The following is a 24,262-nucleotide window of genomic DNA, read 5'->3' as shown; positions in this document are numbered from 1 at the left end:
AGGTATTTATAATAATCTTGGATGATCTTTTGAGTTTTTTGTCATATCACTTCTCATGTCTCTCTTTCCATTTCTGATTGAGCTAATTTGAGTGTTCTTTCTTCATTTCTTTTTTTTTTCTTTTGAGTCAGAGTCTCACTCTGTGTTGCCCAGGCTGGAGTGCAGTGGTATGCTCATGACCACCACAACCTCAACCTGCTGGGCTCAGGCGATCCTTCCGCCTCAGCCTTTCAAGTAACTGGAACTACAGGTATGCACCATCACACCCAGCTAATTTTTTGATTTAGTGTAGAGACGAGGTCTTGCCAAGTTGCCCAGGCTGGTCTTGAACCCCTGAACTCAGGCTGTCCTCTTTCCTCAGACTCCCAAAGTGCTGGGATTACAGGCATGAGCCACTGCACCCAGCTCTTTGTTTCTTAATTAATCTAGCTAGCAGTCTGTCAGTTTTATCTTTTGGAAGAACCAACTTTTTGTTTTATTGATCCTTTGTGTTTTTTTTAAATTTCAATTTCATTAAATTCTATTCTGATCTTTGTTTTTTTCTTTTTTTCTGCTAGCTTTGTGTTAATTTGTTCATGTTTTTCTAGCTCCTTTTGAGGTGTGATGTTAGGTTGTTGATATGTGCTTTTAGTCTTTTAATGTTAGACTTTAAACGTTATAAATTTTCCTCTGAGTACAGTTTTAACTGTGTCCCAGAGATTTTGATAACTTACTTCACTGTTGTCATTTATTTCATAGAATTTTTAAAATTTCCATCTTGATTTCATTGTTCATTCCAGGATTATTTAAGAGCAAATTATTTAACTTCCGTGTTTGTGTTTGGTTTTTGGGTTCTTGGAGTTAATTTCTAGTTTTATTTCACTGTGGTCTTAGAAGGTGCTTGATGTGATTTGGATATTTTTCTGTTTATTGAGACTTAACTTGTGGCCTATCATATTTTCTGTCTTGGAGAATGTTTCATGTGCTAATGAGAAAAATGTATATTCTGTAGTTTGGAGTTGAAATGTTTTGTAGATGTGTGTTAACTAACACACATAGATTTCCTCTACATTTCTGTTTAACTTCATTGTTTCTTTGTTGACCTTCTGCCTCAATGATCTGTACATTGCCATCATCAGTAGAATGTTAAAGTGTTATTGTATTGCCATCTAACTCTTTTTTTCGGTGTAGTAGAATTTGTTTTGTAAAGCTGAATGCTTTGGTGTTGGGCACATATACATTTAAAATTGTTATGTCTTCTTGTTGGATTGATCTCTTTATCATTATACAATAGCCATTTGTGTCTTTTTTAAAACTGTTGTTAATTTAAAATCTGTTTTATCTTATATGAGATTGATTACTCCTGCTCGTTTTTGGTTTCCATTTGCATGGAATAGTTTTCCTCACCACTTTACCTTGAGTTTATATAGGAGTATTGTTGTGTTAAGTGGTTCTTTTGAAGGCACAGATTTTTTTTTTTTTAAATTCATTCTGTCTATATTGTTTGAGTGGGGCATTGAGACCATTTACATTCAGAGTTAGTAATGATATGTGAAGTACTATTCATCATACTGGTTGTTACCTTGTTGCTTTATTTATTTTCTCTTGGATTGATGTTCCAGAAGGCCTGTGGACTCCTTTATAATTTCCAGGGTTTTTCTGCTGATGTATTTTGACCTTTTGTTTCAGTATTTAGAACTTTTTTGAGAATTTCTTGTAGAGCCAATCTAGTGGTGACAAATTCTCTCAACTTTTGCTTTTCTGTGAAGGACTAAATTTCTCCTTAATTTATGAAACTTAGTTTTGGGGGATACAAAATCTTTGACTGATTGTTACTTTGTTGGAGGAGATTGAAGATGGGGCTGTAGTCCCTCCTGGCTTGTAGGGTTTCTTCTAAGAAGTCTGCTGTTAATCTTACAGGTTTTCCTTTGTAAGTTATTTAGTGATTTTTATCTCATTGCTCTTAAAATTCTTTCCTTCACGTTAACTTTGCATATCCAGAATATATATCTTGGAGATAACATTTTGCAATGAATCTTCTGGAGATATTTTGGGCTTCTTGTACTTGGATGTTTAGATCTCTGGCAAGGCTAGGGAAGTTTGCCTTCATTATTACCTCAAATAGGCTTTCCAAACCTGTGGCCTTTCTCTTCTTCCTCAGGATCACCTATGATTCTTAGGTTTGGATGTTTTACATGATCTCACATTTCTTGGAGACTTTGTTCCATTCTCTTTATTCTTCTTTATTTTCTGATTGTGTTAATTCACAAGCTTTGTCTTCAAGTTTTGAGATCCTTTCTTCTGCTTGTTCTAGTCAATTGTTAAAACTTTCCCCTGCATTTTGTACTTCTTTCATTTCAGGAATTTTAACTTGTTTGTTTTGAAGGTGTCAATCCTCCTGAGTAGTTTTTAAATTTTCTTTATGTTGGTTTTCAATTTTCTCCTGAAGTTCACTGGTCAGTTTTATAAGCAATCTTTTGAGTTCTGTGTTTGGAATTTCAGAAATTTTATTTTGGTTAAGATTCAGTCCTAAAAGTTGATGTTGTCTTTTGATGGAGGTGTTGGAAAACTCTGTTTTTTATATTGTCGAAATTACTTATTTGGTTATTTCTCATTTGGGCAGACAGTTTCTTCTTATTTTAGGTTGACAGGTGACTGATGTAGACACTATGGGGGTTCCCTTAGTTATATATACCCTTAGTGTGGTGAATTTTTAAATTTCCAGATGTTGCGGCCCTGTACTGTTTTCCTGCACTGGCTCATGGTGTCATGAGTGGCTGGAGTGGCTTGGAAAATGTTGTTAGCTGGCGCTTAGCATCAGGTCTTTCTAAAAGCTGATGTACTGTATCTGGCTGTGCTGTTGACCTTCTGCCAGGAGATGGCACTTGTGGAAGAAAACCAACTGTGATGGTGTCTGTAGGGGTTCTCCTTGGCATGTGTTGCTCTGCTGAACTGTCTAGCCTGCCTGGGCTCAGGGCAAAGCTCTGGGGATTTCCTTAGTTTTTAGTCTAGGGACCCTTCGGTGTGAGTACAGGGGAAAGGAGCTGAAGCACCCCTCAGGTGTGCACTCTTAGCTACCCCAGTGGGGATTAGGAACTCTTTGACTTTTTATCTTTCCCTTGTGTTCTTGAAAACTTACTTTCTGGAAACAGTGGGATATTTTAGATATATCTTGATTTTCCCTGCCCCAGTTTGTCTCACTAGATACCGTTCAAGGAGTTCTTGTATCTTTTATTGAAAAAAGCCTAGAGGCTGGGATTGCATGTGGAAGTTGATTTTTGGACAAAGAGTACTTCTGCTAGTGTTGGGTTACTCTTAAATGTAACAGAGGTATAAACTGTTTATTTAAAAATATGTGGGTTTACTTGGGACTTTACATTTTAATATGTCATGTTGTTATCCACTTTTTAAAAATATGTGGTTATATTGATTGCCAATGATTTTCTTCTATATTCACATAGGATATTTTAAGTAATGATATTTCAGACTTCTATTACATTGTATCTAATGTGTTGTAAGTACAGATGTTAGAAATAAAAAAAATATTATTTTGACATTAATGTGATAGAGTAAACTCTTTAGGATAAAGATGGTATAGTATGGGTTAGATTTTTCTTGAGAAACCAACAAGTTGGAAAAACTCACTTTTGCTGAGGTTTTTATAATGAACACCTGAATTATTATTTTGTTAAGACACCTGAGTAGTATTTATGCTTATTTAGAATAGTGAGTAATGCATTTCTTGAGCAGGTAAAATGCTTGATTAGTTTATATGTGGAAATTATGGTTTTCCAATGATGATTATAGGTATGCTATTGAATGCTTAGGAGCAAGAAAAGCATCATTAGGTAAAGTAGTATTACTCTTGTTCATGTTTAGATACATATAAGATATTCTGTAGCTGAGTTTATTTTGGAAAAGTTAATAAACTTTTGTTATTTTGGTATGTAGGTATTTATTTCATTAGGTTTTTCCCAAGGCAAACTTCTGGGTGAAGAAGTGAACATACAAGTTTTCTTTTCCTTTTTGGCTATCATGTATGTAGTAAATATGTACCTTAATAGTCTCAGAAAATTTATGTAGGTACTATATTCCTTGTATTATTTGTTGAAACATGATTTACTGTACTCTGTTATATACCATTGTCTTTTTGTGTCTGAAATTTCTTTTTTCTTTATTTCTGTTGAAATTGCCATTGCTAAAACTAAGCTCTATTTGAGTAAAGTTATTAATGTTACATATTACTTCTCCAAATACATTTTTCCGTTTATGTAATCAAAGTGTTTTTAGTTTATACTATTGTCTGAAGTAGAGCATTATATGATAAATTTTTTTCCTATCATTTTTCTCCCCATTGCCTAAGAGTTCTTGAGGCTAGCATAGCAGAAAATAAAGCATGTTTGAAGAGGACACCTACGGAAGTTTGGAAGGATTCTCGAAACCCTTATGATAGAAAAAGACAGGACAAAGCTCCTGTTGGGCTAAAGAATGTTGGCAATACTTGCTGGTTTAGTGCTGTTATTCAGGTAAGGATCATTACAGCTCTTAATTTGGTGGGTATGGTGGCAGTGGAGAGTGGGTTCGTGCTGTGTTTCTTTTGAGTTGTACACTTTAAAACTAAGTACAAGCCGGGTTCGGTGGCTCAGCCTGTAATCCCGCGCCTTTGGGAGGCTGAGGTGAGTGAATTGCCTGAGCCCGCGGGTTCGAGACCCGCCTGGGCAGCGAGACCTCATCTCTACAATAAATCAAAAAAATCAGCTGGGCGTGGTGGCGCATGCCTGTAATTCCGGCTACTCGGAAGGCTGAGGTGGAAAGATCGCCGGAGCCCAGCAGGCCAAGGCTGCGGTGGCCGGGAGCGGCCACTGCACTCCAGTCTGGGCGACAGAGTGAGACTCCAACTCAAAAAAAAAAAAACTAAGTACAGAAAAGTTTTTTTATATGACCCTCTGTCTAGCAGGTGGTTTGGGGATTGCATTATTCTTCCTCCCCTCTCTACTTTTTACTCCCAGTATGGAGTTATAATAGTAGAGCACTGCCTTTGCCTTTCACTATCGAGAATCAGTTTCTCCTTCCTCCTTGCTATTTAGGATTTGTTGTTGGGGTAGAAGGAAAATATTTTTGCGTTTATTTCCCCACAAATTTAGGGCAGTGTGGTCATGAAAACCAGAACTGTATTTTTATAGGTCAGATCAGATTTATTTGTATGGACTAGAAAATGTTATTCATAGAATTACAGTCATTTAAATAATATTTTTAATCAGAAGAAGATTTTCATTTGAGGTTGGTATAGATTTACCATGCATATATGAGAATAATGTAAATGGTATGATAAATCAAGAATAACACATTTTCTTTTTAACTAAGGTGAGTGATATTTGTGAATGTGATATTATTCTCGTCTCAATTTGTAACAACTTTCTTTTTAATATAGTATTTAGCTTGATTTCTTCCTTTTTAAATCTTTTAATGTGATAACGACTATATAGTTCTTTGCTATTCTCAATTGATATTGATAATCTTATATACCAGATGGTAAAGCTTGAAATAAAATAATCTACGAATACTATTCCCTTTATTTTTACTTCTCTTTATGAAAATTAACTAATATTTTGTGTTCATTTCTGTAAGATAGTTGAGTTGTAGCATATTATTTAATGTTCTTGATGACTCTTTTATATCATTGTCTGTGCATGCTACTTTTTAAAATATATCTTCATTTTGTAAGTTTTCAAACCTTGTGTGCATGGCAGCATAAATATAGATATGATATTAAGGAACCTAATTGGTTATTCAGTTTATTTTATTTCTTTCTTTCTTTTTTTGTTGTTGAGTTGGAGTCTGACTGTCACCCAGACAGCCTCAACCTGCTGGGCTCCGGCGATCCTTCTGCCTCAGCCTTCCAAGTAGCTGGAACTACAGGCACGCGCTACTACGCCCGGATAATTTTTTGATTTATTGTAGAGATGAGGTCTCGCCTGCCCAGGCGGGTCTTGAACCCGCAGGCTCAGGCAATCCACTCACCTCAGCCTCCCAAAGGCGCAGGATTACAGGCTGAGCCACCGAGCCCGGCTTTCAGTTTATTTTCTACAAGCTTTTTAGTTGTTTTCTCTAGATGATTAATCTGTAATTTTATCTTGTTTCCTATTAGTGTTGTATTTTCACCTTTCCCTTACTCTTTTCCTTTTTTTTTTAACTTCTGTGACATAATACCATACAAATTGATTTTCTGTGGTTTTCTGGATTTGGTTCACTCTTTAATATGCTGTGGTACATGCTAGTAAGTAATATGCTGTGTTATTGGTTTTTCCAAGACATTAAGATGTTAAGGAATGCCTGGATTGACATAAACCTATAGTAGTATCTTTTTTCCTAGCCTTGATTATGCATTATTTATTCGTTTACATCCCTAAAATAACTAAAATTTATTTGATTCTTAGCATTTCTTAGATCTTCTTACTAGGTTATCTCACTTTACTTGCGCTATTTATTTAAGATTTTGTACCTTTTATAATTTAGACATCATTTAAAAATATAAAGTACAGTTTTAAGGCTGTGATCTCAGTGTTCAAGAATATGTTTTGTGCCTTCTATTTGGTTAGGTATCTGCAATTCCTCCATTATAGCCTGTAAATGAAACTCATTAGTCAGGAGCCTCTCTTAGAAAAGTATAAGAAGAAAGGAAATATTTTAAAATAATTAGTATTTTGTTAGTTAAAATAATCGCTCTTTATTTCTTCATTCTCTGTTTGTAGGAAAGGTCTGTAGAAAAGGTTGGTTTGAAATGATAAATAAATATAGGATTAACCATCTTTTGATTTCCCCCCCTTTTTTTCTTTCAGTAACTTTAGGGGGCACAAATAGTTTTTGGTTATATGGTTGCATTTCAGATGGCAAAGAAGTCAGGGCTGTAAGTGTATCTACCACCTCTACCTATGCACTTCTACCAGGCAGCTGATTTTTCATAACTCTGCCCCTTCCCACCCTCCCCATTCCAAGTCTCCAATGTCCATTATATCTTTCTCTGTGCCTTTGCAGATCCTTTATTTAGCTCTCACTTGTGAGAACATGCAGTGTTTGGTTTTCCATTTCTGTGTTAGTTCACTTAGCATAATGATCTCCAATTTCCTCTAGGTTACTGCAAAAGACATTATTTCATTCTTTTAACAGATGAATAGTATTTCATAGAGTGTATGTTCCACATTTTCATTAGGCATTGATTGGTTGTTGCATTTAGGTTGACTCCACATGTTTGCAGTTGTGAATTGTGCTGCAATGAACATGCGGGTGCAGGTTGTCTTTTTTACATAATTAACCCTGTTCCTTTGGGTAGATAACTAATAGCGGTATTGCTAGATCTAATAGTTAGACCTACTTTTCGTTCTTTGAGAAATCTCCATAGTGATTTCAATAGAGGCTGTACAAATTTATAGTCCTACCAGCAGTGTACAGTATAAGCATGCCTGTATCTCTGCATCCACACCAACATCTATTGTTTTTTGATGTTTTGATAATGACCATTCTGACTGGTGTAAGGTGTATCTCATTGTGGTTTTGATTTGCATTTCCATAACGATTAGTGATGTTAAGCATTTTGTCCATGTTTCTTGGCCATTTGCATATCTTCTTTTGAGAGATGTCTTCTCATGTCATTTGCCTACTTTTTAATGGGTTTTGTGGAATTATTTGCGTTTTTTGCTGATTTGTTTGAGTTTTTTGTAGATTCTAGATATTAGTCCTTTGTTAGATGTATAATTTGAGAATATCTTCTCCCGTTCTGTATGTTGCATATTCGCTCAGTCGATTATTATTATTTTTGCTGTGCAGAAACTTTTTAGTTTAATTAAGTCCCACTTATTTTTCTTTTTTGTTACATTTTGCTTTTAGGGTTTTATCTATAGATTCTTTGGTCAATGTTCAGAAGACTGAACATTTTTTATAGTTTCTCTTAGGATTTTTATGGTTTCAGGTCTGGCATTTAAGTCTTTCATTCATTTTGAGTTAATTTTTGTATATGAGGAGAGATATGGATCAAGTTTCATTTTTCTGCATGTAGCTATCCAATTTTCCCAGCACTGTTTGTTGAATATAGTGTCCTTTTCCAACTGTATGTTTTTGTCTGCTTTGTCAAAGATCTATTGGTTATAGGTTACAGGAAGTTCTCAGCATACAGTTGAGTTTCATTCCAAGAATGTGTTTGTAAGTCCAATTTGTTTTAAGTTCAACAAAGTTAGCCTAGGTATGCAACTAGCACAACTGACTATATAGTACTGTATTTATTTAAAAGGCTAAACTGACAATCTGGCAGAAAAAAAAGATAGTTATACATCTTTCAAGTACATAACTTGAAGGTTCATGTTTAGGGGACTCACTCTATTTGGGTTCATTTTTGGATTTTCTCTTCTATTCTATTGGTCCATGTATCTGCTCTTGTACCAGTACCATGCTGTTTTTGGTTGGTAATGGGATGCCTCCGGTTTTTTGTTTTTGTTTTTTGCTTAGGATTGTTTTGGCTTATTCTGGATCTTTTTCCATTCCATATGAATTTTAGGATTGTTTTTTAATTTTGTGAAAAATGACATTGGTAGTTTGATAGGGATTTCATAGAATCTGTAGATTGCTTTGGGTAATGTGGTTATTTTAATAATGTTGATTCTTCCAGTCCATAAGCATGGAATATTTCTTCATTTGTTTGTGACCTCTGCAATTTCTTTCATCAGATTTCTGTTTTCCTTGTAGAGATGTTTCACCTACTTGGTTAAATGTATTCCTAGTTATTTTAGCTTTTTGGCTGCTATTGTAGATGGAATTCTTAATTTGATTCTCAGCTTAGTCACTGTTGATGTATAGCAGTGCTACTTGATTTGTGTGTATTGATTTTGTGTTTCCTGAAACTTACCAAATTCATTATCAAGTCTAGGAGTCTTTTGGAGGTGTCTGTAGAATTCTCTAGGTATAAGATTATATTGTTGGCATACAGGGATAGTTTCATTTCTTCTTTTCCAGTTTGGATACCCTTTATTTATTTAAATTTCCAGATTGTTCTGGCTAGAACTTCTAGTTCTATATTGAATAGGAATGGTCACAGTGGACATCCTTGCCTTGTTCCTGTTCTGAGGGGGAATGAATTCACCTTTTCTTCATTTAGGATGACACTGGCTGTGGGCTTGTTGTATATGGCTCAAGTACTCCACCTGTATGCAATCTTGACTACCATATTGGGGTTTGGGAGGGAGTCCCTGGCCGTTGGGGTAGCACTTGCAGAGTGGGCACAGAAGAGTTTACATGGTGAGTAAGAGGTTGCTATGGCAACATATCTCACCAGGCTCCCCACCTTAACCTCAGGCATTGTGCCTTCCAAATGTCAAAGTCAGCGGCCTGGCCTGTCAGCTACTGCAGAGTTTTCTCTTGGGTCCCATCCTACCTTAGGCCAGTTGGAAAGCAGCCACTGCAAGGGTTGAGTTCTTGAGATATGCTGCCTGGAGCTGCTTGGTTTCTTTTGTTTGTTTGTTTGTTTGTTTGTTTAATGGCATCACTTCATGTGGGTTTCAGCAGAGCATGGCTGTGGTTAAGGCAGTTTACCATGAGGGAATGGAGCCCTTCAAGGCTCAGAATGTCTTCCAAGTCCACAGGAAGTACAAAACTCTTGAATTTCCCCTTACTCACCTTCCCCACTGTGTCTGGAGGCAGCTGTTAGTCTGTAGTGGTCTAGGTGAGAGTCTGGCTAGTTCCATTCCAGGTCGATGGGTTTTTCTCTTCTTTGTACTATGTGGTTATTATTGCTGCTTTGATGCATCGTGGGGCATTATGCTGCTCCTGTTTTCTCTCTGGGTGCTGAGGAAACTCTACCTTGGTTTACTCCACAGGAGAAACACACTCTAGCTGCCTCATCTGCCATCTTCTCTCACCTTTTTTATTTTCAATAATACAAACTTCTCTCAGTAATTCAGTTCAAACTTGATAATTATTCATCTTCTCCCACCGTAACTTGGTTTCCTGACCTTAGCTTTTGCTTTTTTATTAAATTTTTAGTGTTTTTGTTAGGGAGAGAATGGGTTGGAAAAGTATAATAATCTTTTTCTAAATTACTAGTTTATTTACTAGCTTTAAAATTTTAGGCCGGGAGCAGTGGCTCAAGCCTGTAATCCTAGCACGTTGGGAGGCCGAGGTGAGGGGATTGCCTGTGCCCACAGGTTCAAGATTAGCCTAGGTAACATGGCAAGACCTTACCTCTACAATAAATCAAGAAAAATTAGCTGAGCATGGTGGCACGTGACTGTGGTTCCAGCTACTTAGAAGGCTGAGGTAAAAGGATCTCCTGAGCCCAACTGGTCAACACTGTGGTGGTGTGGTGACTGTGAGCATGCCATTGCACTCCAGCCTGGGTGATAGAATAAGACTCCAACTAAAAAAAAAAAAAAAAAACTTAACATAAGTAAGTATAACGTGCTTGAGGTCATTTAATTTTTCTTTTGGAAAAATCTAAGCACCTAGAAATGTCTAAGCTTGAACAAATTAGGGTCTTTTGGCTTAATAAGATGCTGACTTTTGGGGGTATATAAAAGCATAAGTTTCAGATTTTAGAAAATGGTGGGTAGACAGAAAAATTTGTCTCGCAATCACTTGAAGTTTTATTTTGTACTGTAATTTTAAAATCTATTAATCTATTTTAAGTGACTTTTTATTTTTCATCTTTAGTAACACAATAATTTTTTTCATTTTCATCCATTATTGCTTAATTATCAGATATAAATTTAACAGTTTGTCATCATAAATAGAAATTTTCACTCGTGAAAGCAAAGTTGGGGAGGACATCTGTTTTAGTATTGGAGATTTTTTCTTGTTTGTTTGTTTTTCCAGAGTAGTTGGAACTTGTTTAAACTGATGCGAATGTATTATAAAGTTTCAATTATAGGATATTCTTAATGCTGTAATTTACTTATGAAACAAGTGGGAATTATTTTCCTTGTGAATACATTTACCAACTATAGAAGTTTACTGATAATACAAACCTCTTACTTTAAAGTAGGTAGTTAGAGTAGGCTACAACAGGTATAGCTTTTTATACTTTTTTAGTTATTGATAAAGGGGAAAAGAATATCAGAAAGGAAATATAAGCAAAGAGAAAATTATACTGAGAATGCCTTATATTATCTTTTGGATGCTAGCAATATTAACTTGACAGTCTTTGGGTTGGATGTCATTCCTTTAGCTAGTCAGAATTATTTTTTGTCCTTTTTGTTTGGAACTTTTATGTAGACAGTACTGACTTTGACTGTTTTCCCACCAGGGTATTAGTGAATGAGTTGATTATTTAGAGCCTTATATTCTCTCTAGTTTGGGGATGTATAGTTGAAGTAGTACGGATACTCATAACGTCCCTTATTACCTTTCTAATTTGGATGCTTCCGAAGTGCTCATAGTAAGGAGCTCACACTTGTCAGTTCACCTGTGATAGTCCCAGTTTACTCCTATTGTGGATCTGTTGGTGTCTGTTAGTCCCAAAACTCTGTTTTGTGTTTAGAAAAGTTGTAGATTGGATGGAAAAATATATGGTCACTTTACTCATAAATCATATAACTGCAGGTTGATTAAATTACAAGCACCCTGAGGGCAGAGAGCACATCTAGATTTCTGTTCTGTATTAGTATATAATATAGTTTCTGGCACATTGGATTAGCCTATTAAGTAATTATTGAATGAATGGTTGGATGAACCAAAAAGGAACATATGTCATTTTTAGTGCAATTGAAGACTTCAGGTGCTTCTATCACCCTGATGATACATGGATTATCTATCATATTAAGAAAAGATGCAAATTTTAAAAAAGAATTCAGGATAGCATTTAAAATGATTATTGACATTACTTTCTTTTATCTCTTTAATTACTTAACTTTTATCAAAGAAAAAAATCCATGACATTTAAAGTTTTATGTTATAAAACAACAGTCCTCTATCCCAAATATACCTGCTATATAGCCCTACTTTTTGAAGGCACATATATCAAATCCATTTCTTCTATTATCTTCATTTTGTTTAAATGACATGCCTTCCTACTGAGATAGTTGAGTTAGCTCTTTCATTTCACTTACCTAAAATTGCCTTCTCTCTCAACTTAGTACATCACAAATTAAAAATAGTAGTCAATATTTACATTTTCTCTAACTTTGTAAATATTACAGTGATTGACTAGGTCTTCTCCTTTATAATCCTTGTTTTCTTGGAGTTGTCAGTTGCTACCTTTCCCTGCCCTACTTTTTCATACACTTATTTTAATGTTTTCTACATCCTTCAACATCTTTGTTATTATGTATCAGTAATATCTCCTATGTGCTCACACATATTAGCTTTATTTTTTTCTTATTATCCTCTATTAATCTTTGTTATTAACAAGAATCGAACCAGTCTTCATTTTGGTAAGTGCTTTTCAAAATTCACATACTAGATTTGAACTGAATGAAAGAATGCTTTATTTTCAATACGTGTCAGTTATAAAGACACATTAGACAGTAAAAGTCATAGCCACTCTTTTGAAGGAATATACTGACCAATACAATTATGAATTTAATGTAGGATACAACGTATTTAGAACTAGAAAAAAGTGATTCTATGATTTGTTTTAATAATCCTTGATCACGAGTTTCTATTTGGATGATAGCAGATAACATTACTTCAGACTGTCTGCTCATATTTTGCTGGACTTCAAAACAATACAAGAATAAAACCAACTTTTTGAAGGCATCACAGAGTTCCAAAGCAGAAAAAAGAAATTTTGAGACTAAGCTCCCAGAAAATAGGGATGTTCAGAGAGTAAGCTTGACATTTTGTGTTGATTTTATCTTCAAAACATTTCCAAAAGTGGCCGCTGAGTGGCTGAGATGCTAAGCAAAGTCTGTCACAGACTTGGAGCAAAACACCTCAGACTTTCGGTTAGAATTCTAAATGGTTAGAACCTAGGACTGACTGAGAACTGTGAAAGTAGGGCAGCCTTCCTCATTTCTGAATCATATAACTCTAAATCATCTCAGAATTGATTGGATTAAGGTGATCTGGGATTGCAAGTGACTCCAATCTAGCTGACTGCTGGAAACAAATGTAAATTCTCTGTTAGAAGATAATATGATGTAGAACTGTTAACCTTCTCAATTTTTTTTAATTCAGTGTCTAGAGCTCAAATTAGTCACACCAGAAAATAAGATGTGTCTGAAAATTAAGAGGAAAAAAATGGACAAAAGAAATACTCTTACAGGGAAACCAGAATATTGAATTGTCTGCCATAATAACTATAGTTAAGGAATTAAAAGCAAGATTGAGAATTTGACAGAAATCTAAAAACTATAAAGAAAAGCAAAGGGGCAACCCTTTTGGGTCCCCTCCCACTGTGGAAGCTTTTCTGTTCTCTTAATAAATCCTGCTTTCTAAAAAACAAAAAAAGAAAAGAAAAACAAAGTGGGAAATTTAGACTAGAAAAATATAATAGATGAAATTAAGAAATCAGTGGAAAAATTTAACAGCATATTAGACACAACTGACAATTGATCTGGAGAATATTTTCAGACTAAAACTATGAAACAATGGTAGGACCATATAAGAGATAACTTTGGGCATGTTAAACAGTACTAAAATAGTGTGTTTGTAATTCCAGAGGGAGAGTAAAAGGGAATAGGGCAAAAGCATATTTGAGGAGATGATGACTAAGAATATTCCAAACACTAAGGAGATCAAGCAATAGATTCAGAAAACAATAAGAATCAAGTAGTGTAAACAAGGAATTCTGAGGCATGTCACAATATGACAGAAAAATAAAAAAATAAAATCATAGACAAAGAAAAATTCTAAAATTGCAAGGTGAGAAAAGATACATCACCTTTATAAAATAGCAAAAATAAGATTAATAGCTGATTTCTTAATAGAAATGATATCATTAAAGTGCTGGAAAAAATAACTGGCCAACTTGAATTCTATACCTAGCAAAAATCTTCAAATGTGAAGAAAAATAATTTTCAGTCAAATGGATGCTAAATAATTTTCCCCCAGCAGACCCACACCCAAGGAAATTCTAAGTGTTTAGGATCAAGGAAAAATGCTTTCCAACAGATGCTTAGGATATATAAGTGGGACTGGGATTCTCCTAACTTGTCAATATTTGATTTCTTCTTTAAATTCCTCGAAGTAATACTCCTTATTTTATCTCCCTTATTTACAGTAACCCCTCCTTATGCGTAGTTTTGCTTTCTGTGGTTTTGCTTACCTGTGATCAACTGTGATCTGAGAGAGGAGGAGAAGGAGAAAGAGATAGAGTGACCACTTTTACATAACTTTTATGACAGTATGTTGTTACAGTTCTACTTTATTATTAGTTATTGTTGTTAATCTTATATTGTGTCTAATTTAGAAATTGAAAGTTATCAGAGGTATGTATATATTGGAAAAGTCATAATATACATAATACTATCCATGGTTTCAGGCATCCATGGGGAGGTCTTAGAATGTATCTCCCTTGGATAAAGGAGGACTACTCTGTATCTCTTTACTTTGGTGCTTAGTGCCGTGATTCTTTATCTACCACTCTTACAGAAAAGGTGACTTCCCCATTGCCAGATCCAAAAGTTATCTTCTTGCTCTTATTTTATTGTAATATGGCAGCCTTTTATGAAAGTGCTAATCTTGTCCTTCTTGAAATTTGCTAGTGATTCTTTAGTGTATTTCACACCCTTTTGTGGTACTTTACATCTTAGGAGAGGCTCACGACACTGATATTTTTTCAATCTCCACATATTATTCTGATGCACAGCAGTATTTGAAACCCTTGCTTTCTTTGTTTCTTTTTCTTCTCTGATTCCCTTTTTATTCCATTCTCTTTCTTAGAATGCTTTCTTCTCTGACGTTAAAATGGTTAAAATTTTCTCCCAATGTCCACTCTCATTGATTTAACCTGTAGTCAAGATTGTAATCCCTGCAAGGGCAGGGACTGGATATATCCTATGCTCTACTGCCTGTCTTCCTAGTGTCTGGCATGTAGTGGGTGCTTCATAAAGTAACCTCCCAAGTAGCTGGAACTACTGGTACATGCCACCATGCTTGGCTGATTTTTTTTTTTTTCTTTTTTGTAGAAACTGAGTCTATGTTACCCAGGCTGGTCTCAACCTCCTGGGCTTCAAGTGATCCTCCCACTTCTGCCTTCCAAAGTGCTGGGATCACAGACATGAGCCACTGTGCCAGCCCAGGTTTTCGGTTTTACTTTTCATATTTAGGCCTTTAATTCATTATATATTGACTCTATTTCTCTGTGTGGTGAGCCAACTTTCCCAATACCCTACTATTGGTCAAAACTATTTTCTCATTGATTTATGGTACTGCCTTTATTTTCTGTCAAGGTTGACTAACTCATCTTTTCTAAGATTTAATATATTATCACTTTCCTGTGTAGTAATTTTCAAACTTTGTAAACTGTGACTCAAAAAAGAATGCATTTTACATTATAAAACATTTTATACATTCACATGTATATAAGCTATTTACAGTAAAAATTTTACAAAAAGTACTCTGAATTTACTGAGTATGAAATATTATGATATTTTTCATTGTGTTTTATCTCATTTTAAACAAATGTTCAGCATGATGGCATTAGTCATTATGTCAGTCCAGTTAATGGGTTTGCTAACTATAGTTTAAAAAATATACTCCAGGAAGCCTTTTTTGGGCATTCTTTATTTGCTTCCATTATACTCTTGCATGAGCATTATTACTGTATCCTGAAGTCACATTTCTGTTGTTATAATTTTATATCTGTCTCCTTTCTAAGGTGTGTGGTTCTTTGAGCATAAAGATTATATGTAACTTATTTGTGTCTCTGTCACCCAGGATCTGAACGAATAAGTATATTTATTCTCTATTTTTATTAAGAATTAATAATACTTCTAGATAATTCATAGTAAATATGGCATAGTAAGTTTTAGATTTTTCATTTGCATACATATTTGGGGGAAATTGCTTGTTGAGCACATAGTAAATATAAAGAAAGAGATTTTAATAGTATATAGTATTTTAAAAAGTTATCCATGTATAATTTTGTGCTTTGCAGTAGAATGAGTACCAAGTATCAAAAGTGGTATGTCAAAATGTAAGCAATTTGGCCAGGCTCAGTGGCTTATGCCTGTAATCCCAGCACTTTGGGAAGCTGAGGTGAAAGGATTACTTGAGCCTGGGCAACTTGATGAGACCTTATCTCTACAGTAAATTTAAAAAAAAAATAGCTGGTCGTGTTGGCATGCTCTTATAGTCCCAGCTTCAAAGGCTGAGGTGGAAGGATCGCCAGAGCCCAGCAGGTTGAGATTGTGGTAGCTGTGATCATGCTGTTGCCTAGCCTGGCGACAGAGTGACGCCCCGACTCACACACACAAAAAATAAATTTGACTTTTTGTGCTAGTTGTAGCAATGTGCATAAGTGGTATAGTTGTCAAAAATAAGTCTCTCAGACCAGTTGTTTTTTACAATTCTATCCCTTCAGTTATCTTAAATTGTTGTTCTTTTTCAGTCATTATTCAATCTTTTGGAATTTAGAAGATTAGTTTTGAATTACAAGCCTCCAGCAAATGCTCAAGATTTACCCCGAAACCAAAAGGTAAAATTATAAAAGATTTTTAAGTAAAATATATATGTTCTTTATAGTATATGTGATTGGATTTACTTGCTTCGTCAGATCTAAAATGATCAGAATTTGAATGTCAGCTCATTAATCTCAGTTGCTACTGTTACTTTCTATCCTTTATCAATATATTATAAATATGAATTTTACTTCTCCTGTTTAACATAGCAATATCTCAATTTTTATGTCAGTTTAGTAATTTTTTTTGACTGTCAATTTTCTGTAAACTTTATAGGCTATAATTTATAATTCAAAGTCTTAGTTGTTTTTAGACAGAATGTGTGGAAGTCAAAATTTCTTTTCAATTGATTGTCTAATGCAGCCTTTAAAAACTTAGTTTTGCACTGGTGTCTGTGGTACAAATCTATACCTTCTGTTTTGGAAGTTAATATTGTTAGATAGCCAATAAAAAGGGACAGCGAACACGGACACAAGTTACTCGATCTCCTTCTGTTTTGTTTCCTTGTCTGTAAAGTGTAAATAATAATAGTAATTATTTTATAGACTTCTGTGAGCATTAAATGAGGCAAGGCATGTAAAAAGGGCTTAAAAGTACTTGTTATACATAGCAAGTACGTAGTAAGTGCTTGGTGTCAGGTATTGTTTGTTATACAGTTAAAAAAATTTTTTTTTAAATTGGACTTTAAAAAACAGAACTGATTTGCATGAAGAAATCTATACCTAATGGGAAAAAAGCAATGATGGAGATGATATGGTTGAATGTAGGGCTTTAGTGATCTTATCATAAAACATCTGTAGTCCTAAAGTGGACTGGTTGTAAAGAAAAGAAATTAAAGTTATAGGTTTCAGTAAAGTGTTGAACTTTTAGTGGCCTATTGGTAGTTGTAATGATAAATTATTAAATTATGTTTTCCTTTTAGTGTTTAATTTTTAAAACCACTTTTCCGCCAACACATGAAAAATTTATGACGCATGCTTGTGGGAACGTGACTTGATTTATAACCAACTTTTTAGCTTATAGTCTCTGGACTGTAAAATGTTAGACCAGTAGACAACCCATTTTCAAAAGGGAACCAGGGTTCCCTGACAAAGTCTCAGTACCACCAGAGAAATTAAGCGAAACCCACTCCATAATTACAGTTTTGCATGGAACTTTTTGAACTATTATATTCTTTTATTGCAGTTTGTTACTATTAACAGTTCTTTCTTTCATGTCTCAGTTAAAGTTTATGTGTAATTTGCATGACATTATTTAGAATTATTATTTTAATTAGGAAGATATGTATGTATATGTGTCTTGACCATTTATGATTTTGGATTTTAGTGTTTTACAGAGCTTTAATATCTTTTATTCTTCATAATGTTAAACAAAACCACGTTAGTTTCATAATCTTATTTTAAAAAGCCATTGAATTTATGCTTTGCTTGTATACCAGACTAGTTTTGAGGTAACCTTGAGAATGCTTAGTGAATACTAGAGACGTGTAATTCCAGTCTTCAGAACCTTTCTAGAGAAGTTTGTTTCTTGCAGTGAAAGGGTCAGCATCTCCAAATGTCCGTTTAGCTTAAGGAGTTAAAAGAATATCTCACTTCCATCCTGAGAAAGACATTTACTTAGAAGAATACTGTGCAGTTTTATATAAGATTGTTGCATAAATGAAGTTATTCTTTAATTTGTTCGGGTAGTAGCAGTACACACTATATCTTGACACCTTTCAAGCAAGCACATGGGATTTCTAAGTAGTTATCAGCCACTGTTTGGTGCTATATTCACTTGAGGTGTTGAGAGATGCAGGATGTTAAAAAGGTGTCAGTGAAGTTCTGTCCCTCATGTAATAATGAATTTGCATCCAACTCATGAAATGTTTACTGCTACGTTGAGTTTGAAACTAATGTGTTATGATAGAGAATGCATTTGGGATCACATTGATCATATCACAGAGATACCATTTGCATGCACTGCTAAGCAAGATTTTTATTTTTACTTATTAGCAATACAATTTAGTTAATTTTTATTTTGATATAATTATAGTTTTCATTTGAAGCTTCAGTATATTATAGAGGTATCTGTGTAGCGATTACCCAGTTTTCCTCAGTGGTAACATCTTACGAAACTATAGGACAATATTACAACCAAGATATTGACATCGATGCTACAATATTACAGAGCATTTCTGTCCCTCCTAATATCCCTGAACTTGCCCTTTTATAGCCACAACCACTTCTCTCCTCTATTTCCTTTTTTACCCCTAAGCAGGATATTTTTTGTTAGCAATTTTTTTGCCACAAATATTACATACATATTGAGAGAAAGAGTGCTTTCATCAACCATTAAAAACTGAATACTTTGTGTGGCAAAAAGTTATGGAAAACATATAGAAATTCTTGTCTTTGAGAATTGTACCATCTTACTCAGAAACAAAATGAAAGTTTTAAAGAAATGCTAAGAGGATGAAATATTAGTCTCATATTAGGTTCTGGTCTAATTGGTTATTAAATGTGATTATTAAACAATTAAATTCAAAAATAATTGCAATTTAATCCAATATATTTGGTAATTATTAAAATAGTTATGGAATAAATAGGTATAAAGTGATTTTATAAATAATTTTTATAAATAAAAATAACAAAATAAGTATTACTAAATTTAAAAATAACTAGGTGAGTTTCTAATATTAATCTAATAATTAGGATTATTACACCACAGTGGCAGTTGGTGGGCGATTCATTGCTCAGTGAAAGGCATTTATTTCAGTAGATGTGGAATTTGAAGGGATCATTGACTTGGAAGGGTCTGGAAAGGCTTCATGGAGAAGAGATTTTTGTTTAATGGGCTTATTGGGATAAAGCATTTAGAACAGTGCCTGGCATGTAGAGAATACTCATTGAATATTGCTTGTTATGTTGCACTCATCAGCAATAACAGCTGGGCCTTGCTGAATGGGAAAGATTAGAATAAACAGTCTTGAATGAGGAGGATATTCTTGGCTGAGTAATGACATGATTTGCTATGAGCCTGTGGTATTTATGCTGAAATTGTGAGTCCAGCCTACGTCCTCTGCTGTTTTTGTGCATGACTTAAGTCTCTAAGATGGCACCAATACTCTTCTTTCTTTATGGTATAAAAAGCTGGATTAATCCATAGTCAGTTAAATTTTTATTACTTTTAAGCCGAATATCTGTTTATCAATAAAGATTTTGTCAGTCTTCACATAAGGATTTTATTTTTGTTTTTGTTTCAATAGGAACATCGGAATTTGCCTTTTATGCGTGAGCTGAGGTATCTATTTGCACTTCTTGTTGGTACCAAAAGGAAATATGTTGATCCATCACGAGCAGTTGAAATTCTTAAGGATGCTTTCAAATCAAATGACTCACAGCAGGTAGCTTTGTTGCACTTGTTGTTAACTATTTGTATTTTATTTATTCTAATGATCCTAAGGCAGCTTTCCCAAGAATGTATGACAATTTAAGATGCATTATTCAGTTTTATTAAAAATAACCTAGAGTCATCTAAAACATTATTTATTTGGTAGCCTTATTTTTAAATTAAGAAAAAAAGTAAGTGATCTTGAAAGTGTTAAAATAAATGAAGTTCAAATTTACACTATAATTGAAATTGATAAGTAAAACAACAGATAAAATTAAGAATGTTTACAAAATGTAATTAAAAATCTTCACAAATCTATGATAACACATTGTCAATATAGTATACATGCTTTTGATGTTCCTCTGATTTGTTAGCAGGGAGTAGTTTTTCTTAATTACCCAGACATTACGTTTGTTATTGTTGCTTTTGTTTTTCATTGTCTATATAGTATATTGTGGTAGCTTTTTATCCATTTACTTAAAAGAATATTGGGAATTTTCCTGTAAAAATAGAAAATACCTATATATAAATAACATTTTTACATATAATTGGAAAAGTCAGATAAATTAAAGAAGGAAAACAGAAGCAAAGAAAATAGCAGAGGATAATAGCAAGTGTTGAAAAACATGGTAGCAAAGATGTAGTGAGCAGAAGATGAAATGTTATTTTAGAAGAGGTTGCAATGTAGTTTCCTTTTCCTTTTTTCTTTTTTTTTTTTTTTTTTTTTTTAAGAAAGCAGGATTTATTGAGAGGACAGAAAAGCTCCCACAGTGGGAGGGGACCCAAGGGGGTTGCCCTCAATGTAGTTTTCATGGTACATATTTGGATGTGTTTCACTTGTGTGTATATATGGAGAGGGTGTTCAGAGGAGTGTTTTGAAAGATTGTTACTATTTTTATTTTTATTTTTTAAATTCACCTTGTATGGCAAAGATGATCTTTGAGTAGTATCTTTTTATATTTAAAGATGAAACAGCATACACTTCATTTGTAGCCATGTATGTACATAGCTGGGACTTCTCAGTTTAAATTGGAACCCAAATATAGACAGCTATCTATTAAAACTGTTTTGTGCTCCTGAATGGCACACTATAAATGTCTTTGCTTTGGGCTAGCAATGTAACCTAACTAGTTTAGTTTACTCACTGGTCTACTCATTTTTCTTTAGATGTCTTTTAAAATAGAAACAAATCAATTAAGGTCGATGCAGGTTTGGTTCTCTTCTGTTTTCCAAACACTTGAATCTGAAGTACATGTTAGTGATTTAGTGGAATAAATTTATACATGATGTGTCATAATTTTTTAAAAAATGAACTTATACTTCACATTTTATATTCTTTCTAAATATATCGAATATATCATGTTTTGAAATACGCAAGAGTCTTGGGATTTGTGGTTTGATTTTAAGCATATCTTTAATTGTTTTAGTTTACAAGTAAAATGCTGTATTATAGACATTAATTTTCTTCTTGATGAAACCAGGAAGAATTTTTATTTTATAATTGTCAATTTTAGATTGATTGCTAAAAACGACAAGGATTAACTTCTTCCATAGAGTATTGCGGTAACTAGGAAACCTTTTTGTTTTTTTTTTTTAGCTATAACTTTCAAGATAAGTTTTCAAGAAAGTCGTTTTAAGATGTTAGATCTTTGGGACACTCATAACAAATTAGCCACAAACTGGGTAGCTTAAAAGCAATGGGAAATTATTCCCGAACAGTTCTAGAGGCCAGAAAGGCCAATAATGGTGTGCCCCCTTCAACAGCTCTAGGAGAGAATCCTACCTTGCCTCTGTCATCTTCTGGTAGCTCTTGGTGTTCCTTAGCTTGTGGCAGGATAGCTCCAATATCTGTTTCCATCTACACGTGACCTTTTCCCCTGTATGTTGATGTTTCTTTTCTTTTTCTGTTTCTTATAAGAACATTCATCATTGGATTTAGGGCTAGTCCTAATCCAGGGTGATTTCATCCCAGAATCCTTGCCTTAATTATATCTACAAATACTCATATTCCAAATAAGATCACATTTTCTTTCATGTTCTGGGTGAACATATATTTTGGTGAGCCACTGTTTAACCCATTGCAGATGTTATGGTTGCTTATAACTGGATTTATGTGCTGAGTTTAGTTCTATTTAACTCTACAGCTGTGGAGCAATTTACTTAAGCTTCCTAGACTTTAGTTTCAACGTTTTTTAAAGTGAATGGTGTGGCCTACATGCTCTTCAAAAGACTTCTAACTGGATGAATATATGCTAGTAAGTTTGTAAATTTACCATTTTGATAAATAAAGGCAAATAGCTTATACTGATTCATCTCTTTGATCAGTCTTAGTAGGGTTGATTTATGTTCCTTCCCTATGTTGTATGTACATCTGTTGTCTTTATTTCAACTCACATTATTGAAGGAATTGTGATGAGTGCAGCTGCCACCACCTAGCTCTGCTTTTCTATGTTAGGGGAGAAATGACCAAAGAAAGGGATGCTGAAAGGTGATAAATATGCTGGTTCTGAGTGGAGGATCAATTTGAGGTTCAAGGGACAGTGAACTTGATAGTCAATGCTTAATTGGACTCAGCCTGTCCAAGTCAACATGTATCTTGGTTAAGGTGTATATGGCTTAACAAATTTTGTGTGTAAGTTGAATTAAGAAAATAAATTGTCAAAAAGGACTAATCTTCCTTCTAAGACAGAAGCCAGTAATAATTATTTATAAAATGAAGAACCTTTTGGTAATATGAGTTCTTTATTTTATAAAGATTTATTGCAAAGCTCTTTTGGGAGTAATATTTTTTAAAATTTCATTTATAAGCTTGAATTTTGATATATGTATATTTTATTTTCCTAAAATATAACCCAATAACAATGATTATCAATATACTTTTTTCAAATATTGATTTTATACCATAGTTAAATTATAAAAGTTTCTTGCATTTGATGTGAAACATTTTACTTGATACTTTTGTGAGGAGTTGGTAATTATTCTTATAAATGACTGGATAGGTTTTATGTTACAGCATTTAGTATTTTTATTAGTAGGCTTAAATATTAACACAACCTTTTCTTTCCACAGCAAGACGTGAGTGAGTTTACGCACAAATTATTAGATTGGTTAGAAGATGCCTTCCAAATGAAAGCAGAAGAAGAGACGTAAGTTGTCATAAAGTTTAGTGATGGGGCTTTAGGAAGTCAATAAATAGCACTAAGGTTTTTTGAAGACTTTTTACATGGAAACTGTGGGGACAGGGATTTGAAGTTCCTCCTCAGTGTTCCCTTGCTTTTTATTGTCTATCTATTTCACTTAGCTATTAAAACCTTGGTTATTTAAAATACTTGGCTGGCCTCATAGAGAAGAAATCAACACTCTTCCAGTGTAAGACTGCTTCTATCCTCATGAGGCTACACTCCTGATACCAGCCATTTGTTCCTTTGTGTAATTTCTCAAAACTCTGATGAACCATTTAGATCACCACAAAACTCTGACATGAGTCTACAAGATGCAGTAATTAACACCTAGAATACAGGTTGAAACTGAGACTTAAAATTATCTCCCTTTTTTCTATTTTTGTGGATTATAATGTTTCTATTTAAATAGAATATATTATAGAAGATAGTAATATGGACAGCCTCATTGTCCAGTGAAAGTCATTATAACACGGTCTGCAATAAGATTAAATTAAATTAAAATATATCCTAATCATAAATTGTTAACAACCCAAAGATGTTTCCAAACTTTATTAATATAGACACCCCCTACCCTTATGTTAATAGAACCTGGGGAAACATTGTTTCCAAGTGATAACCCTTTGATCATTTAAGAAGTGATACAAAAAAAAAAAAATCAGACTATTTTGCCTTTTGGGTGCAATCTAAAAAAAGAAAAATCGCATCTCCATTTTTTGTTTTGTGCCGTCTCAACCACAAGCATGTCAGTACCTGTGCTCAATAGAGTTGGAGTTCTGCAACTGCAGCCTGCACTCTCTTTCACTTATGTGTATAAGTACTTCAATGTTTCATACACACACACACACACACACACACACACACAGTCACCTGGGCTGGACCTCCTGGGCTCAGGCGATCCTTCTGCCTTAACATCTCCTGGGACTATGGGTATGTGCCACTATGCCAAGCTTTTTTTTTTTTTTTGTACAGACAAAGTCTTGCTACATGACCTAGACTGGGATCAAACAATCTGCCTGCCTTGACCTCCCAAAGTGCTGGGATTACAGGAGCCACTGTTCCTGGCCCAAATGTTGAATTTTACATGCTTTAATTTTATATTTCAGAGGATTATTAGGGCACACATGT

General features: G+C 34.1%; 1 protein-coding gene across 1 annotated transcript in view; it reads left to right on the top strand.

The window, feature by feature from the left end:
* Positions 1-24,262, top strand: part of USP25 (ubiquitin specific peptidase 25) — a 115,086-nt gene that overhangs the window by 44,113 nt on the left and 46,711 nt on the right. The window contains exons 5-8 of the mRNA XM_021714742.1: positions 4,343-4,505; positions 16,514-16,600; positions 19,831-19,968; positions 23,025-23,101. Of these exons, the coding sequence (XP_021570417.1) occupies positions 4,343-4,505; positions 16,514-16,600; positions 19,831-19,968; positions 23,025-23,101 (465 nt within the window). The remainder of the gene's footprint in view (positions 1-4,342; positions 4,506-16,513; positions 16,601-19,830; positions 19,969-23,024; positions 23,102-24,262) is intronic.

The sequence above is a fragment of the Carlito syrichta genome, unplaced genomic scaffold, assembly GCF_000164805.1.
Source record: "Carlito syrichta isolate Samal-C Ts95f unplaced genomic scaffold, Tarsius_syrichta-2.0.1 Scaffold97002, whole genome shotgun sequence".
NCBI classification, from domain to species: Eukaryota; Metazoa; Chordata; class Mammalia; order Primates; family Tarsiidae; genus Carlito; species Carlito syrichta.
Note: the sequence above shows the minus strand (reverse complement) of the source record. Positions and strands in the feature narration are given on the sequence as shown.